The sequence below is a fragment of the Papio anubis genome, chromosome 9 (assembly GCF_008728515.1).
Source record: "Papio anubis isolate 15944 chromosome 9, Panubis1.0, whole genome shotgun sequence".
Classification (NCBI taxonomy): Eukaryota; Metazoa; Chordata; class Mammalia; order Primates; family Cercopithecidae; genus Papio; species Papio anubis.
In genome coordinates, this window is record NC_044984.1 from 72,299,801 (window position 1) to 72,317,166 (window position 17,366).

Genomic DNA, 17,366 nt, shown 5'->3' on the forward strand with positions numbered 1-17,366 from the left:
AGGCAGTGTGTTTTGTTAAAAGGACAAAGGTCACTGGAATTCTAATTTTGTATATGTGACCCAGGAAAAGGCGTTCAGTAAATGCTCAGGGCCTCTGCTCATTTCTGCAATGAGGAAATTGGACAGATAACTCTAAAGTCAATTGGAACTCTGATTTGCTACCTTGATTTTAAAAAAAAATGCCAAAGAGGATGATTTCTCTTCGGTTTTAGTAAGTCTAATTTACAAAGAAAAACAGCAACGTGAAATCATTTTGTTGCGGGAATTCTTTGGTCTGCCATTTAGAAATTAAATAGAAGTTAAAAATACAAGAACACCTTGTTGTATTAACTTTATATTATAGAATAAATAGCTTAAATGTTGTTCTCATTGTTGTCAATATTTATACTTGTTTGTGTAATTAATATGATAAATAGAAATTGGAATAAAGTAACTTGGTTTGAATTACAGAGTTTTTCTTTGTTTTTGAAGAGAAGCTATAATTTTTAAGGACATTAAAATTTATATATGCATATATAACCATTGCAAAATGTAGTTGATGTTTCTGCTATATCTTTGAATACTGACCACTTTAATAAATAACTGGCATATTCTTTATCCTGATTTTTTTGTACTTAAAATTCTACAAATTGTTTTTTATTGGCAGCCCAGTATTACTGTAAACACAAAATACAATCATTGTATTTGAAGATATATATAAGAATCCTTTTATAATTTTAACTTTTTACATTTAATAGTTGGTATTTTTAAGAAACTTATTGGTCCATCTTTCTCAATTGCCCCCCCCCCCCACTGCCAAACTTAATAAAATTATCACTTACAATAATCAGTGGAAAAATATTTAACAGTAGGACAATTTTAACAATCTTAGTTTAGGAAGCAAAATATTAAGATGTGCAGCTATTTTCAATATGAATTGTAATACTCCTATCTGAAAAAATCTGTGATAGTTTATATATTTACTATTATTTCAATAATAAGAAAAATGAGTAAATAAAATAGGGAAAATCTTGTTCATTTAACCTCAGTGCAATTGTATGCAAAATTTATCTTTGATTAGATAAGTATTTTGAAATTTAGTAGAAGTGCCAAAGCTACTTGCTTCATGAAGTTATATTTAAATTATTTTAATACGATTTCAGTTAAACTGAATTGTGTGGATAGACATAGAAAAAATATTGACATTCCTTGTTATACTTTGAAAAATCATATTTCCCACCTGACTTGTATTAGCCATATTTCAAATAAGAAATACTGGGAAATTATTACATAGAAACATACAACTTCAGAGAAAGATCTGATAGTTCAACGATGTTATTATCACTTATTTATTGAACATCAGTGGTATATACCTAGTGCTGTGCTAGATGTTTTGCTTATACTTTTCATTTAGCCATCACAGTAAACCTATAATACAACTGTGTCTCATTGAGGCAATCTGTGTCCTTTATTTAGTAAGTGGAAGAATTATGGTTTGGACTCTATTTAGTCTATTTAGTCTAGGCCAGATTGTCTTTCGACTTGCTAACAAATAAATTTAACAAAATAAGGTCTGGAATTCGGGTCTTTGGATCTTCAGCTCTTTCTTTTTTTCCTTCTCCTCCTCCTCCACTTCCTCCTCCTCTTTATTTTTTTAAAAAGTACTTTTTTAGAGCAAATTTAAGTTCACAGCAAAATTAAGAGAAAAGTACAGATTTCCCATCTACCCCTTTCCCTCACACATGCGTAGCCCCCCCCATATCATCATCACCCAACAGAGTAGTGTATTTATTATAATTAATAAACATATATTGAAACATCGGTATCTCCCAGAATCCATGATTCACATTAAAGTTTACTCTTGGTATTGTACATTAGACAAATGTATAATGACATATGTCTACCATTATAGTGTCATACAGAGTAGTTTTACTGCCCTACACATTCTCTGTGCTCCAACCCCTGGGAGCCAGTGATTGTTTTACTGTCCCTATGGTTTTGCCTATTCTATAGAGACTGTTATATTATTGGAGTCATACAGCATGTAGTCTTTTCAGGTTGGCTTCTTTCACTTAGTAATGTGGATTTAAGGTTCCTTCATGTCTTTTCATGGCTTGATAGCTCGTTTCTTTTAAGTGCTGAATAGTATTCCATTGTCTGAATGTACCACAGTTTATCCATTCTGCTACTGAAGAACATCTTAGTTGATTCCAAGTTTTGGCAATTATGAAGAAAACTACTATACATTTCCATGGGTAGATTCTTGTGTGAACTTAAGTTTTCAACTCCTTTGGGTAAATACTAATAAGTGTGATTGATGGATCATATGACATTTTTTTAGTTTTATAAGAAACCACCAAACTGTCTTCCAAAGTGTTTTATTTTGCATTCCCACCAGCAATGAGTGAGAATTCCTGCTGCTCCACATCCTCACTAGCATTTGGTATTGTCAGTGTTCTGGATTTTGGCCATCCTAATAGATTTGTAATAGCATCTCATTGTAACTTTAATTTGAATTCCCCTGATGACATATGTTGTGGAAATATGCATCTTTTCATATGCTTATATGTCTTCACTCTATCTGTTTTGGTGAGGTATCTGTTAAGGTCTTTGACTCTAGTTTTAAAAACCAGGTTGGGTTGTTTGTTTTCTTGTTGAGTTTTAAGAGTTCTTTGTAAACTTTGGGTGATGACTGTGTCTTCTGTAAATGTTTCTGCTAATCTGTGGTTTGTCTTCTCATTCTTTTGACACTGTGCTTTACAGGGCAGAAGTTTTTAATTTTTATGAAGTCCAGCTTATCAATTATTTATATTATACATCATGTCTTTAGTGTTGTGTCTATTTTTATTCATATATTGGTTGCATGTAGATGTCCAGCTCATCTAGCACTCTTTGTTGAAAAGGTGATCTTTGCTTCATTGTATTGCCTTTGCTGCTTCTTCAGATATCAATTGACTGTGTTAATCTGGGTCTACTTCTGGGCTCTCTATTCTGTTCCACTCATTATTTTCCCATTTTTTCACCAACCCCATACTGTCTTGATTACTCTCTTGATTACATGACTTACTTCATGTAGGTTGTAAAGTTGTGTTGTGTCAGTCCTCCAATTTTGTACTTCTTCAATATTCTATTGGCAATTTAGGTCTTTTGACTCTTCATATAAAGTTTAAAATTAGTTTGTTGATATCCACAAAATAACTTCCTGGATTTTGATTGAGATTGCTCTTTCTAAAAAAAATTATTTGGCTCCCCTCCTTCTCCTTCTCCTATGCCCAAACTTGCAATATAAATAAGAATTATTCTTCAATATTATACTTGTTTCTTCTATCTGTGGCAGGGATATAAACTCTCAGGAAACTGGGAGAAGGAGTGGTCTTGTGAGACAAATAATGATTTATAAATTTTATGGTAAAATTATGAATTTGGCAAATAATAAGTTGTTTTATGTAACTTTAGCTCTTTATATACATACATATTTTAGGTTTAGAAGAGTTTAATAACTTTATAATAAAACAATAAATTCCCTTGTTTGGTTTTGTTTTCTGGAACAAACTTAAAAGCGGAAATTTATTAAAAAACAAAAGAATGTATCTTCAGGTCAATGAATACTGATGTAATTTTTAATAAGTTATATGTATAACACTATTGCCAATTGTAGTTTATAATGAGGATTTAATATCACCTATAACTGATACAAAATATTAAATGATGTTCATAATTCTCCAATTATCAAGTAAGTTAAATAAGAATAGTAGGGTTTTGAACCTACTAATTGAAAAAGATTTTATCTGATTATATCCTCAGGAACTTTCCATATCTATGTCTATACAGCTAGTCACATACACACACAATTCTGTTCTAGTATACATGAATTTATAGAGCTTAGCTCCATATTAGGAAGAGTACCTATACATATAAATAATTGAATATACCCTTCTCCATTTCTAGTATGGATATATGTGTGTGTGTACACTCACACCCACACCTACCTAGTATGGAGCCAAGCTATTTATAAGCATCTTTAATCCTCACATGATATGTTGATGTGGGAACTTGAATTCTTTTCATGCTCACGTCACAGATGAGGAAACTGAAGCTTTGAGAGAGTAAAAACTTCTCAGTTTCTTACATCGTGAAAATTGTAATACCATGATGCAAATCTAGTTTTATTTAACTGCAAAATTTTTAATTACACTATAGGACCTAATTAATAAATGTACTCCTTGTATCTAATCACGGATCAACTAAGCAAATAAACAAACAGAAATCAAAGAGCAAAACCCAATTAATATCCCCTATTCCTCTCCCTATTCTGCAACACAGACACATTTGAGATGGGAAAGGAAAGCCTGCAAGGCATTGCTTTGCAATGACACAGGGGTAACTAAACTGCACCTCTCATCTTCTCTGTCCCTAGCAATTTTGTCCCTTAACAAATCACATTTCCAGAGGACAAGGCCTGGAATTATGCATGCTCACAATGATCCCTGCTCACCTTTGGGCTTGCCAAAGTTTTGATTTCTACTGCTTTACTGAGTAGATCCTTGTATTAGTTTCCTGTGGCTTCTGTAACAAATTACCACCAATTTGGTGCCTTAAAACAATAGAAATTTAACTTCTCACAGTACTGGAGGGCAGAAATCCGTATCACTGGACTGGAATCAAGGTGTCAACAGCACTGTTTGTTTTCCAGAGCCTGTAGGGGATATCCATTCCTTTCCTTTTCTAACTTATGGTGGATGCCAGTATTCTTTTACTCGAAGCCACATCAACCATTCTGTATGTTAATCTACTAACGTATAAAATGCATTGGATATTTGAGAATATACAAGTAGTTCAACTTGTGAACTTATGAAATATGTGGAACAAGTGGATTTTTGCATACCCATTTCCGACTTTACCTTTACACTACACAGTGTTCATTCTTACATTCAACCAAATATTTTTTGATCCCCTACTTTCTTTGTACCTGGCACTATTTCCTAGCCATCTTCCAACTGTGTAGTAAGCCTGAGTCAGAGGCTGGGAATAGCTTAGTGAGAATGTTTAAATTATAGTGGTAGTAAGCATAATGAGGCAGAAGAGCAAGCTCATTGCAGAAAGACAGGTTTAAGTTTTAGTTCTGGCTCTGCTCCTCATAACTGCGTAAGCTTATATAAGCTATGCTATCTTTCTGAGCCTCTAGTGAACAAACAAAATAATATCGACTTTACTAAAATGTACAGTGAAGATGAAAGGGTTTTGTATATGGAGTAAATAGCATACTTGCTTACCACTCTGTGTAAACTTCCTTCCTGTATTTGGTTGTTGAATGGTTGAGGAGAACATAGAGCAGCTCCAAATCATTTTCCCTGCATGATAGGATTTTTAAAACTGCAACTTTCTCACATAGTATCTTTTGAGTTAGTGTGTTACAACTTAATTTAAAAATGAAATATACTAAAATAGGATTTTTTTAAAATTAGAGAGTATTTCAGATATGAGTAAAAATTGATTTGTGAAATGTTTATTACTATCTGTTAATAAATCTATGTATGTACTGTGTGGTCATTTAAATGGATGTATTCATTGCAATACTGATCATTTCCCTTTTTTGATTAAAACACATGTTTGGATCTCTGATCTTTAAGATCAAGCCTGACCCTTAGCAAGGCATGGAGGATGTTCCTCATTGAGCCCCTACTTATTTCTGTGGCCTTATCTCCCGCCACTGTCTTTCTCCAGATTTCAGGATTCGTGCTCTGGAGTCCCTTCTGCCTGACGCATTCTACCCATGTTCTTCAAACTGATTTGAAGGCTGCTAACCTTTTGAGCAGTTTCACAATAGTACACAATGGGAAGTTGTGGAGAAAGACTTAAATGAGAGTCAATTAAATATTCCTGGCTATTCTGATCCCTTAAAAGATCCCTCAACCTATGCTCTTTCTCAACCGTGACCAGTTCACATATAGCTCCTTCCCGCGTTCACCTCGTTCCACATCTTCTCCTTCAGCAAACCCTTCCTAACCTCTCAGGGACTAACTCAGGCTTCCCTTAAAGCAGCAAAATGTGGGGGTTAGAAACATGGGCTTGGAGTGACCTTGGGCATATCAATTCAGTTCTCTGATCAACACTTTTATCATTGTATATTGGTATAGTAATGACAACTTCAAAATAATATATCTTTGTTACTATGTTAGGTATGTCTTAGTTACTAATAACTTTCTCCTTTCCTAGTCTTTTTGACCTCTGATCAGAAATAGACCTTCTGGCTAGCCGCAGTGACTCACGCCTGTAATCCCAGCACTTTGAGAGGCCGAGAATGGTGGATCACTTGAGGTCAGGAGTCCAAGACCAGCCTGGCCAATAGGGTGAAACCACATCTCTACTAAAAATACAAAAATTAACTGGGCATGGTGGTGCACACCTGTAGTCCTAGTTAGCAAGGAGGCTGAGGCAGGAGGATCGTTTGAGCCCAGGAGGCTGTAGTGGGCTGAGACTGTGCTACTGCATGCCAGCCTGGGCAATGGGAGTAAAACCCTGTCTCAAAAAAAAAAAAAAAAGAAAAAAGAAAAAAGAAAAAAGAAATAGACCCTTCTGCATTCTTTTCTAGGAGTCTATGTCTCTGTGATAATAGTATTTATTGCATTAAATTGGAATTACCTCCCTTCTCTATAACACTATATATTTTTTAGGGCTTGGAAGTATCTCAACGAACCAATAATTTTTAAATGAATGAAGGAAAACAAACATCCTGCAAATTTTAACCAAAGCAAAAATATTACTGTATTTTACTTTAACTCTCCAGAAAAAAGAATTATCTCTAGTTAAAATCTTAGGATAAATTCTATGTAATTATTTGTATTCAATGTTAGGATTGGCATTTGCTCAAACTAAACCATCTTATCTATTTTTTGATTGAAATTTTATTTAATTTATGTAATGACACTAGTATTACATGTTTAATGTGAAAAATGAGAAGTATAGTTCACAAAAATAGCACAAGTCACAAAAGAATCTACCTTCCCGAAATATCCAAAGTTAGGATTGGTTTATGTTTTTCCAGACATTCTCTATGTATGATTGGCAACAGCAATATCTAGCACTTTAGCCATGTTCTAACTTGGATGCATTTCTTATGGAGAGAGAAATAAATCTTTGAGGCATTATACCTACTATATGGTTTATGATTATTTAGCTTTTTACATTGTAGCAGGGTTTAAGTCCAATGGGAAACTCAATGTTTTAAATCCCAGGTCAAAGTCAACTTTATAAGCATAATTGCAGAAGTTAAGGACTGGAGCGATCAATTTTCAAGAATCCTTGTGAACAGTTTTCCTTATAGTTGCTCTTGTTGGTATGCCCTGTTCCTCCTTCTGATGCTTGTCTAACCTTATATAAAATCCAACTTAGCTTTTTATTAATTTATTTTTTTGAGGCAGAGTCTCACTCTGTCACTCAGGCTGGAGTGCAGTTGCGTGATCTGGGCTCACTGCAACTGCTCCTCCTGGGTTCAAGCCGAATCTCCTGCCTCAGCCTCCAGAGTAGCTGGGATTACAGACACACGCCACCATACCTGGCTGATTTTTGTATTTTTAGTAGAGACGGGGTTTCACCATGTTGGCCAGGATGGTCTCAAACTCCTGACCTCAGGTGATCCACCCACTTCGGCCTGGGATTACAGGCGTGAGCCAGCACACCCAGCCCCAACTTAGCTTTTAAGTCTAAATGACACTTCTGTGAAGCTTTCTCCATATCTGTAGTAGAAATTGATAACTCCATTCTCCTCGCTGCTCTACAGAGTCATTTATAATTCTCTGAAATTTATCGTGTTATGCCTTGCGTTATGACAATTTATGAATCTTTTCTGTCTCCTCAGCTATTTTACAAGCTCACAAAGGCAAAGATCTTATCATGCATTTTTATATCCCTTCACCATTGAGCAGAGCTCTTTGACCATAATAAACAGTTGATAGTTGCTGAATGAATTAATTACTCGGTGTTAAGTGTTGTGCCATGGTTTAGATTTAATCACAAACTATAGGAGATTATTAATCATATCTTGATATTTAGTACCAAACTGTAATGTTCATTAACTATCCATAAGTAAGTGTAAAAATATGTGGATAGACAAGATATTACTTTGTTAATATTGTGATAGATGCTTCTAATTACATGTCCTGAAACAGGTTATATTTGCAGTAAAAAATGCTAAAAGGCTGGCTGTAATAAAACACATAGCTTAAAATGTATGAGTTCAATGAAGAGCTGTGCTGATTAAGAGCACTACATATTTAGAATAGTTTATTCATCCCTGAAATTAATAAATATCAGGTTTTTTTTGTTTGTTTGTTTTTTTGAGACAGAGTCTCACTCTGTCCCCCTGGCTGGAGCACAGTGGGATGATCTCGGCTCACTGTAACCTCCGTCTTGCAGGTTCAAGTGATTCTCATGCCTTAGTCTCTTCGGAGTAGCCAGGATTACAGATGACTGCCACCATGCCCAGCTAATTTTTGTATTTTTAGTAGAGATGGACTTTGCCATGTTGGCCAGGTTGGTTTCAAACTCCTTACCTCAGGTTGTCTGCCTGCCTTGGCCTCCCCAAATGCTGGGATTACAGGCGTGAGCCACCACACCCTGCCAATATCAGTATTTCTAATACACACTCTATGGTTTATATGTCGAGAACGCATGTTAACTCTCAGGTTTAAAATAATAAGTGTAGTTAAAAATATACTTGTAAGTGTCTTGAGTTTTCATATGTGAAGATGATGAAACTCTTCCTTTTCTCATTTGAAACCCAATTTGTAATTTAGCAATCAGACATGCTCATATTTAGCAAATATGTAAGGGTCAGTATAAACACACAACTATGAAAATAGACAATCAGAAAAATTCTGCCTTGAAAATTTCTGTCCCAATTTTTTATGTGAGTAGTTGAAATAATTCAGTGCTCTTTAGAATACATGAAAATCGTGTTTTGAAATTGATCTCTGTAGCACAGAGCACATTTTCAGGCATAAAATAAGTTTAATAAATGTGTGATGAATGAATAAATAAATGGTTTGCTTGACAGAACATGAAAAACCGGTAGTGTTACAGGATGCTAATATTAATTATGTATGTAGAAACTACTCAATTCTAAAAATATGGACCAATTTCTATGACATTTGTGTTTCTGTAATAAAGAAAATAACAGTCTATTTGAAGAATTACTCTAACAAAACTGTTTTTCTTTAGGGCATTATGATAAGATTAACTATTTTGATGAAATCCCAAAACCTCAAGGCTCAATGTGTCTGTGCATTTGGATACTTCTGAAAATAATGACTGGCTCTAGCTCTCAGAAACTTTTCATTTTATTTTCATCACACAGCCAACATTTTTATAGCTATCAAGCCGTGCTTAAAATTTAACATGAAAAAGGAAGGGAAAGTAGGTGTTCCATGCCAATAAAAGATAAACCACAAGTAGAAAAAAAGGGCCCAAGAAATTATGCTTGACATGAAATTGTGCCTAACATAATAATTAGGCAAGTAAACGTCCTGAGAGTGACTGTCCGTAAGCTACAGATGTGTGACTATTTCCTGAGCCAATTGATAAACATGGTGTCTGTTGAAATAATAATGAATTTCTTTGTATTACTGCTACAAAGGAATATATTTTAATATCACAGGAATAACACATGAATTATATAGTATTATGGTCCAAATAAGAAAATTATAATGTATTACTCTAGTGTGAGCAGTGCAATTCCTGCAACCACATGGTAGTAAACTGAAATTATCTGCAGTTACTTTCTTTGAAGAATATATTTGGAAGTTGTAATTTACAAGTTTTGCTACAAATTGGAATCACCTGGGGATTTGTAATGTATACTGAAAAACTGGCTCCTATCTGCTGACATTCTGATTAAACTTATGAGGGTATAAATTGGGCATCTATGGTTTTAAAAGATCCTCAGTTAATTCTTAAGTGTAGTAGAGTTTAAGAAATACTAGATTAAAAATTTGGGAACTGAGTTTACTGGGATACGGATAATTCTTAGGAAACTCTGTGTAATACCAAAAGTGAAAGAGGCTATGATGTGAAATGGCATCATTTATACCATTATAGCATCATTACCCTCCATTCATATTAAAAACTTTTATAATAACAGTAGACATTTTTTGTTGTTTTGAGTTATTGAATCCCTACTATGTACATTGTATTGTGCTAAGTGTTTTACATGTAAAATTTAAATGACTCTTCTAAGTAATTATTCATATTATCTGCTTTTAATTTTTATTTCTTAAATTGAAAAAAATCAGCTAAAATGATTATTATGGGCCCCACCATCATGGAATTTTTTGAAATCATTTATTTCTATTAATCCCAAAATATAATGGTAACAAGTTTTCCCCACACATCATTTCTATTTTTATGAACTATTGATTTTTCTAAATGTGAATTGAAAACACAAAACTTGACTAATCCCTTGGCATTTCCATTTCTCACTAATTTGCCGGTTATGATCAGGTTTTGGTTTTCTACTCTCATCAACATCTTTTCTACTCCAGAGTAGTATTTTCCTCCCTATCCCGACAAAAAAAAAAAAGACCAAAAACTAAAATTTGAACATATAGCAGGCCAAATGCTATTACAGCTTATAACTGATGCTATGTCTAAATTTATTAATTCATTCAGATAGTCAACAATAATGCATTAAGCATTGATTGTGCCTGGCCATGGTGTGAGGTTCTGGGGGTAAGAGGGTAAATGTGAGAAGAGAGACGTCAGCTCCCACCAGCAGAGACGAGTTCAAGTATTTCAGAGGAGAGGCTTAAGGATGTCATACAAGTAAGTCAGCTCATCTGGGTCAATGTTCAGGAGACATAATGAAGTTGACTACTAATATTATTTCCAGTTAGGGTTTAATTATTTCTCTTTTTTATTTGACTGCTTCAAGCATGAAAACCCTATATTATCCTTGCTGTAGTTCATTTATTTCCTCAGAAATTATTTGTAGATCACCTAAGTCATACATTTAGACTGGGGAGAGAGCAGTAGACAAAATTAAAAAGAATCAATAGACAGTATACATTCTGGCTAGTCATATATATAGATACACGCATATAAATAAATATATATACATATATAACACATTAAATATATATCATGATGTATACTTTAATATATATGTAATACATATAATGATATATACTTTAATAACATACAACATATATTACCTGTAATATATATGTAATGTATGTAATATACTATTATATATACTTTTAATAATGTATATTACATATCATCAATACATACATGATTATATTATTACATATATAGTAATATAGAATCAAAGTATATGTTATGTCACACATACTATACATATATGTGTCATGCATGTAATATATGCATATGTATGATATATACACATATAATATATAATGCATATATGTAATAAAAATGCATATGTGTATGTGATATGCACATATGTATATATTGCACATATACATATATGTAATGTATTAATATTGATATTTATTATAAATATATATTTAATATACATATGTTGCATGTATACATGCATATACATGTCTGACATCTATGTAATATATGAAATATATAATATATACTTTAATAATATATATTACTATGTTCATGTTCATATTACATGTATAAGACATATGTAATATATTAAATACATAATATATACTTTAATAACATTACTATGTATGTAATATATTATTAAAGTATTAAAGTATATGCTATATATTACATATCTGTATGATATATGCAATATACACATATGTATATATTATACATATGCATGTATGTAATATATTAAATATACTAATATTTAATATAAATATATTATATATTTAATATAAATATGTTTAATATGTGCATACATAATATATCTCTTATGTATGTAATATATGTGTATATGACATATGTATATATTACATGTATAAGACATGTATGTAATATGTTAACTATAATATATACTTTCATAACTTACATTACTATATGTAATGTATATCATTAAAGTGTAGATTATATATTACATATCTGTAATATATATCTTTATATTACTATATATGTAATATATTACATAACATGTAATATATTATTAAATTATATATAATATATTGCATACATGTAATGTAATATATGTTATATAAGTAACGCATATTACATATATGTTACATATATATGATTTAAATAGACTGGGGAGAGCATATAGACAGAATAAAAAAGAACCATCATGAAGCTTATATTCTGGCTGGTCATCTATGTATACATTACACACATACAAACACACACACATGTAATATGTAACATATACTTTAATATTTAATTTGTGTACAATGTTATAAGATATACTTTAATATTTAATTTAGATATTTGGGCATTTACTATTTGATAAGCACTATTATGAGCAACTTTCATTAATTAATTTACTTAATTCTAAATCTAATAGTCAACTCTTAGCTCTTGTCTTACGTGACTTGTTAGCAGCTTTTGATAGAGCTCGTCTTTCTCTTGTCCTTAAAATACTTTCTTCAAGTGGTTTTCTGTACCCCATCCTCTCCTGATTTTCTTCATACTTTCCGGTGGCTTTGTTCACTCTTCTCTGTTGGTTCCTCCTCTTCTTTCCAATGATAATCTCCTAAGGCTCAGTGTTTGTTCCTCTTCTTTTATGTCTATACACTTTTGTTGATAATCACCCTCAAGATTTCATTCACATCACCAAAAAATTTGAATTTAGATCTTCACTCCAACCTCTCAGTTGAACTCCAGATTGTGTGTCCTACTGCCTACTAACCATCTCCTTTTGAATGTTTGATGGACCAGTCAACATGTCAAAAAAGAAACTTCCTACTTCCATTCATGATCTTTTCCATCTCAGTGGATAGAGACTTCATCCTTCTTGTGATTAAAGCCCAAATCCTTGGAGTTATTCTTGACTCTTCTCTTTCTCTCAAATGCCATATCTTCCCATAAATTTATCTCAGAAAACATCCAGAATCTGACCATTTCTCATGACCTTCACTGTCCCTTCACTACTCTTGTTGCTACTCTTGAATATGCCCCCTACTGCATACCACCTGCTACAAATCCCACCAGAAAAGAGTCATTGTAGGCATGGCAATGCCCTGGTCTTCTTAGGGCAGTGTTTTCAATATAGTGGATTACCCTCCATGAATGGACCCTGAAATCCACCTAGTAGATTTTAAGCAACATCTAAATAGACTAAACAGAAGACAGTACAGTGCACTAGGAAGCATCGCAGTAACCTGTATTTAGTAAGCTAAAGTATTATTCCATGAAACTTTGACTCCATTATAATTATGTATAAGCATATTGGGTTGTGCTATTCAATTTATTTCTTGCTGTGGGTTACAGTCAATATTCTAGAAAATATTAAGGTACATGAAGTTATTCTAATTAAAATTTCACCCAAATTTTTGGTGTTAAAATATGATTTGAATTTGATAGTTTGTTTGATATCCGATTCAAACAATAATGAAGGAAAATAAAACAGATTACAATTACTTGGCTCAATTTGATGGTAAAATAACTTTTATTTATTTGTAAGTTACCAAAAAGTTTTAGAGGTTTTTAGTTTATAGAAAAATTGACATTTAATATGGAAAAAAGCAATTAAAACGGTGTTTGTACTAGGTCTATTTCTAATAACTGAGAGATGTTCAGGGGAAATCTATATTAGAAACAGGAATGATAAAATCTTTAGAATTTATTGAAATACAATTATTAACCAGAGAATGTTATTTTATCATTAAAAAATCCACTCAAAAGTATGACTCTGGTGAGAAAGCGACCATATAAATGACATTTAACAAGTTAAAACCACTTATTTTTACTATAAAACATATAGTCTAGTATGTACTAACAAATGTGATTGAATTTATAGAAAGACTAGAATTAAGTGGGGAAAAGGTATTATTTTCTTGAAAGTCATGTTTATTATGCTGATACACTGTGAGAAAATAAATTTTGGTAAATTGTTAATTTTAACAATAAATGTTGAATAAATAAATGAGCTTTAATGAACTAGCCTTTAATAGTCATATTGGAAACTATATTCAAGTACTTATTCTGTTGCTATTACCCAGCTACTCAGGCAATAATGGGGAACATAACTATCATAAATTGCCGGTCCTCATAATGAATGACTATGAGAGAATAGTAAAAATGATTGAATGCTCCTGATAAATAGATTTGAAAATAAAAAAGAATGTATTATCGATCGTTTGTTTTTGTTCTCCTTCTCCTTCCTTCCTTCCTTCCTTCCTTCCTTCCTTCCTTCCTTCCTTCCTTCCCTTCCTCCTTCCTTCTCTTTCCTTCTCCTTCCTTCTTCTCCTCCTTCTCCTCCTCCTCCTTCCTCCTCTTGCTTCCTCCTTCCTCCTCTTGCTTCCTCCTTCCTCCTTCTCCTTCCCCCCCACTTCCTCTTCCTCCCTCCTCTTCTCCCCTGCTCCTCCTTCTTCTCCTTCTTCTTTCTTTCCTTCTCCTTCTCCTTCTCCTTCTTCTCTTTCACATTCCCCTTCTGATTGTGGTACAAGATGAAAGAAAGAGTTGTGTCTAACACACAATTTAGGAATCAGGTTATTTTATATGCTGGTTAAATGGTAGACAAAAAATTATCTTACAAACTTAGCTACAGACTCGATGAACCTTTTCTGGATTTTCAATGAGCTAACCTGTTCATGTATAATATGAGTAACTAAATTTTAGGTAATAATATCCTATTAACATTTTGTAGCAAATCGCATTTGGGTCAGAAATCTTCCTTCTTTCTATAAAAGGCATATAATTGCATTGAAATCAAGAACTTTAGGACTGCTCTTGCAAACATTTAAAAATATTACATCACATTATCCTTCTTAATATTAGGCCACAATAATTATTTGGCATCTTTCTTTTACTAATTTTTAGTAGGTCTGAAAGAAATACATTTAAAAGAACACTGTGGATGGATAGAGAACATCCAATTTGCCTCATTCCTTGTTATTGTTCCTCCTCCTTTCCTTCCTTATATAATCTTATAGCTAGTAGCAGAATGAAATATGAAGAAAGGAAAGAATTAATATATGTTTCAGCACTATCACCTCGTTGGATATTCAGATGCTGATCGGCAGAACAATAAGATTTATTATATTATGTTATATTCAGCACGTTCAACTCTATTATTTATTCAGTAGAATAAATTCAGTAAAACTTACTTTGAAGTTAATTAATATGACTTTTTTTCCTCAAAATAAATGAGTATATCTTGTCTGTGGTCATTTTTAAGGAAAAAGCATATCATTGTATATTATCATTTTTTGTACAAAATTGCTATTTTAAAGGAACAGAAATAGTTTCTCTATTTTATAAGGATAGATTCTTGAATCTATTTTTTTCGTTTTATTTTCTTTAAGAGACATTTTGACCTTACTATGAAGCTAAGCTGGGGAGGACATTGGCAGAACTCTGTGTGTGTGTCCTCATGCATAGCTTTTGATGAGAATTTAGTAAGACAGACAATAGTTCCTTGCCAAGTTATTAATTTTAAATCTCATCTTTACTGTAGAATGTAAATATTTATAGAATACTCCCAAATCCAGGGAGATGGATCACAAAGAATTGGAAGTTTTTAGCTTTCTATACTCTTACGAATCTTAGCTGTGTCACTGCTATATAATGCCATGATCAATTTTTTTTTTCTTCTCACCCCAAATGATTGTAAACTGGTAATCACATTGAAACCAACGATTTAAAAGTCATGGGGCCTGGCATAGTGGCTCACGCCTGTAATCCTAAAACTTTGAGAGGCTGAGGTGGGTGGATCACTCGAGGTCAGTAGCTCGATACCAGTCTGGCCAACATGGCAAAACCCCTCTCTATAAAAATATAAAAAATTAGCCGGGCATGGTGGTGTGCACCTGTAGTCCCAGCTACTTGGGAGGGTGAGGCTGGAGAATCGCTTGAACCCGGGAGGGAGAGGTTGCAGCGAACCAAGATCGCACCACTGAACTCCAGCCTGTGTGACAGAGCAACATTCTGTCTCAAAATCAAAAACGAAAACAAAAACAAACCAACAAAAATGCGCTACGGGAATCACCCTTTTAAAATAGCAAAGACAGCACATATATTTAATCAGCAGATTATTCACCTCTAGAAATACAAATATAATTTTTAAAATAAATATTTGCTAGGTTTAGGATGAAAATATCTTCATTTTCATATTGTATCAATCCTTTCTCCGTCTATCATTTGACGTACTTAACAAATACTGCTGGTTGAATTTAAATTACCCACATCCTAACATTCTAAGACACACATGCAACAATCTCAGTCTGTATGGATGCTTTCACTGGGACTTATTTGCAAAGTACAAGATCCAGTTTTATGTTAAGTAGGTGGGTTGCTAATCTGCAAGAATGCCATTCTTGATCAGGCCTTTATGAATTGTTTGTAAGTACCAGCTGGACAATGAAAGCTTTATATTCATTCTGCAATTAGCCAAAATAATTCTAGTTAAAGTCTGGTTAAGACTTCTAGTATGAAATGAATGTAAACTATTCATTCTTTATCGTTCTTTCTGGTTTCATTTTGGCACATGCATTTATTAAAATACAATCCCCTAAGTTGCTTTTTCACTGCTTTTCATGTTGCAGATTGAAAATGTTGATGTCTGCCTTAGTTTTCTAGCAGCCAGAGGGGTAAATGTTCAAGGTCTATCTGCTGAAGGTAAGAAAAAGAATGACTGAATTGTCACAAATGGCATCAATGTATTTAAATTATTTTTTATAATGTAAGAAATGTAACATTGGAGTATACGGCTCCTTAATGTGATAAAAGAAATTGGTGAAGTCTTCAAGACAACTGAAACATAAATGTAATGGTTATTACTATGTGCTTTAAGTATTTAAATGTTTTCCATATTTTGCCAGAACTATTCTTTTCATAACCAACTATATGGGAGAGGTGTGAATCAACAAAACATCTTTATGTTATTACTAGTTTATAGTATAATTAGATTTCTTAAGTAGATTAATAGATAATTACATAAATGTTGGATGACATAAATACAGGTAAAATATTTTAATTAAGTCTTAATATTATTTTATTAATACCATTTCTATAATCTATTCAAGTTGGTAGAAATAGTCAAAATAGTTGGTTAGTTTAAATAAGTCACTATGAAGTATTAAATAATTAGAACTAACAGCATTCATCACTGTTACATATAAATGTTTTAAATCATTAAAGATTCAAAAGATCATCATTAAAATTGAAAGATAGCAAAATGGGGAAAACTTGTACAAGTTTTGATGTTTATCTTTTCCTGAGTTTATTTTACTTTCACATATAAAGGTGGCAAAGGTTGGCAAACGCTTGCCACACATAAGATA

The 17,366-nt window shown here is 32.7% G+C and overlaps 1 protein-coding gene across 11 annotated transcripts in view; it reads left to right on the forward strand.

Moving 5' to 3' along the window:
• The window catches only part of NAV3 (neuron navigator 3), a 946,218-nt gene that overhangs the window by 682,231 nt on the left and 246,621 nt on the right, over nucleotides 1-17,366 (forward strand). For all 11 annotated transcript variants that reach the window (XM_021923304.2, XM_031651088.1, XM_021923300.2 and 8 more), the window contains one exon: nucleotides 16,629-16,701. In XM_021923304.2, the coding sequence (XP_021778996.2) occupies nucleotides 16,629-16,701 (73 nt within the window). The remainder of the gene's footprint in view (nucleotides 1-16,628; nucleotides 16,702-17,366) is intronic.